The 2,740-nt window shown below is 45.6% G+C and overlaps 1 protein-coding gene across 9 annotated transcripts in view; it reads left to right on the top strand.

The window, feature by feature from the left end:
• ZNF618 (zinc finger protein 618) overlaps positions 1-2,740 on the top strand; it is a 128,367-nt gene that overhangs the window by 49,083 nt on the left and 76,544 nt on the right. For all 9 annotated transcript variants that reach the window (XM_031556138.1, XM_031556134.1, XM_031556133.1 and 6 more), the window contains one exon: positions 1,732-1,775. In XM_031556138.1, coding sequence (XP_031411998.1) covers positions 1,732-1,775 — 44 coding nt within the window. The remainder of the gene's footprint in view (positions 1-1,731; positions 1,776-2,740) is intronic.

Genomic DNA, 2,740 nt, shown 5'->3' with positions numbered 1-2,740 from the left:
CTTTTTCTTTTTCTTTTTTTTTTTCCATTGTGTAAGCATGACAAATCATTAATTTTTGATTGATTGCTTTGAATTATGGGTGCTCTGACATCCTTTCTGTAGCCGAACAGCTGTATAACAAATGAACATATCAGTGCTCACAAAAGATTGGAGATCTAACAGAAGCAATTACATTGTCAGCTCCTCCCTTCTGGCTTTTCCCAGGCAATGGAGGGAGGAAATTTTTTAACAGAAATTTCTCAAGTGGCTAACAATAATAATAAAAAAAAAAAAACTTTTTGTAATTCAATTAGATTTTTATCTCTTCATTTCCAGTGGATTTCGGAAGCGTTGGAAGCCAGGATGCCTTTCTGCTCTCTGTAACGCAGGAAATCCCTTTGAACAAAATTTCACACAAAGACTTAAAAAATTAAGAAAAATCAAATTGTAATTTTCGGCTGCTACTCCTTTAAGATTTCAGAATTGCACCACTGCACTAAATGTGACCTCCATAACTTTTAAATTAAGAATTTATGCTGGCTTGAAATTTATGAAATATTTCAGCATGAAAGAAAGCCTTTTTCCCTCAGGAAAATTGAGCAATAAATCACAGCACTCTCGATTTACTGCCCTACAGCCAGCCAAAGATAGGATTTTTTTCCTTCCCCCCTTCGTTCTGAAAAAAAAAATGTAATCATATAAGACAGCTTAGCTGCTATCCTCCCACTCTCTAGAATTTTTAATTTCAGCTGTTTCTGCTTGGATTTATTTCCAATATTCCTGCTCGGCTTTTCAATTTCCTCAGTTATTAAATTTTAATTCAGTGCATTAGCATTTAAATTAAAAAAGGGTTTATTTTATCGAAATCGTTGGCTAGCCCCCATCCTGCTGCACATGAATTGCCTGTTTCTGCCATTTGCACAAAATGTGAAATGCAGCTAATATCTTTTAACTTATATTTGCACAAATTCAGAAATAAAATTTCTGGGTTTGGAATAATATTGTCTTTCCAAGGAAGGCTCTAATCAGAGAGCCGGGGAGTGAAGGCAGGGAGGAGGCGGCTCCGTGTCCATCCCCTTCCCTGTGCAGGGGTGGGATTGGGGCACCATGGGGAGCAGCGAGGGCTGGGCCAGGGGTGTGTGGGACAGGGACTGTCAGGGTGTGCTCCCCAGAGCCCCTCATCCAGGAAGAGAGAGGCTTGGAGTTGTGCTTTGGAATGAGGAGGGATGGAATTGAGGAGGTTGGGTTGACGTGGTTGGGATGACACCTGGGGTCCCCACTGCCTGATCCAATCTGGCGCAGCGATAGCAAGGCACTGTGCTTTTTTGTGTGTGTGTGAATTTAGGCCGTCTGAGAGTGGGTGCATTGAATTTGGATATTTCCTTTCTGTAAGTTGAATGTTTTGGCCTTATTTTCCTCTTGAATAGGAAGATTTGTTGCTTCAGACTTTGCGGGGCTACAGTAGAACGCGGTAAAATAATTGCACGAGCAATATCTCCAGCATTTGCTGCTGGTTGAGTGTTTTTGGAGAAGAATAAAATCACCTCCTTGGTGAGCTGTGTCTGAAGTCCTGCCCTGGTCTGCTGAAAGCAATGGGCTTGGACTGAAGTGTGTGGTACATTCTGCCAAACTTGAGCACTGAGGATTTGTGCAACTCAGGGTGGTTTTGGTGCAAGGTGCACCAGATGAATTGGAGGACAGCGTCGTATTCTCAACCTAAACCGCCTTTTTTTAATGTCTTCTGTCTTTCAGGCTGACGAAAGCAACAGCAGCGGGAGGAGGAGCTCTTCCAGCAGGTATGGAACAGATTTCCCTTGTTTGTGGGGATGTGGTGGGCAGGTTCAGCTTTGCTCAGCTGCATTCGCTCTCTTGGAGATGGATGGCAAAGAGTGACTGCATGAGGAGGCTGAGCTGGGAGCTGTTGGCAGGGCAGTGACTGTGCACCCACATTTATGTTTTGCTGGAGGTGGATGCAAGGGAGATAATTCTAGCTATGGGGACTGTGAGGAGCAGTGCGTGTGCAGTGCACGTATCTCTGTGTCTCCCCATGCATGAGCATGCTGTGGTGGAAGACCAGCTCTGGTTATGGCTCTTCCATGATTCATATGCAGCACAGCAAATTCCTAGCCTGTTCCAAAGGTTCTGTGGTAAAAACAGTTGGAGATGTAGGAGCTGAGTGATGCAAGGGTTTAAGTGGTGACAACACTGAAGATGTATTGGAGGAGAACACATGGCAAGGCAAGGGGAGTGGGCTGCAGTGGGGAATGGGAGTTGGAGAACAAGAGTTGGAGAATCATAGAATAAGGTTGGAAAAGAGCTCTAAGATCATTTAGGTCAATGGCCGGTCCATCCCCACCATGCCCACTGACCATGTCCCCAAGTGCCACGTCTCCATAGTTCTTGAACACCTTCAGGAACGGTGACTGGGCCTGCACCAGCGACAGCCAGCCCTGCTGCTGCTCAGGGCCTCGGCTCAGCACAGCCAGCTCACAGCCACCACAGTGGGGCTGTCACTGCCACCAGGCCCACCACTGTCACCGGGTCTATCAGTGCCACTTCGTCAGCAATCATAGAATTACAAATCACAGAACCTTTAAGGTTGGAAAAGACCTCTAAGATCATGTCTGTCAGGGTTGCAGCCACCCTCTGCTTGAACACCTCCAGGGACGGTGACTCCACCACTCCCTGGGCAGCCTGGGCCAGTGCCCAACTGCTCTTTATGAGAAGAAAATTTTCCTAATATCCAATCTGAACCTCTCCT

Source organism: Meleagris gallopavo, chromosome 19, assembly GCF_000146605.3.
Source record: "Meleagris gallopavo isolate NT-WF06-2002-E0010 breed Aviagen turkey brand Nicholas breeding stock chromosome 19, Turkey_5.1, whole genome shotgun sequence".
Taxonomy (NCBI): domain Eukaryota; kingdom Metazoa; phylum Chordata; class Aves; order Galliformes; family Phasianidae; genus Meleagris; species Meleagris gallopavo.
This window is presented reverse-complemented; position numbering and strand designations above follow the sequence as displayed.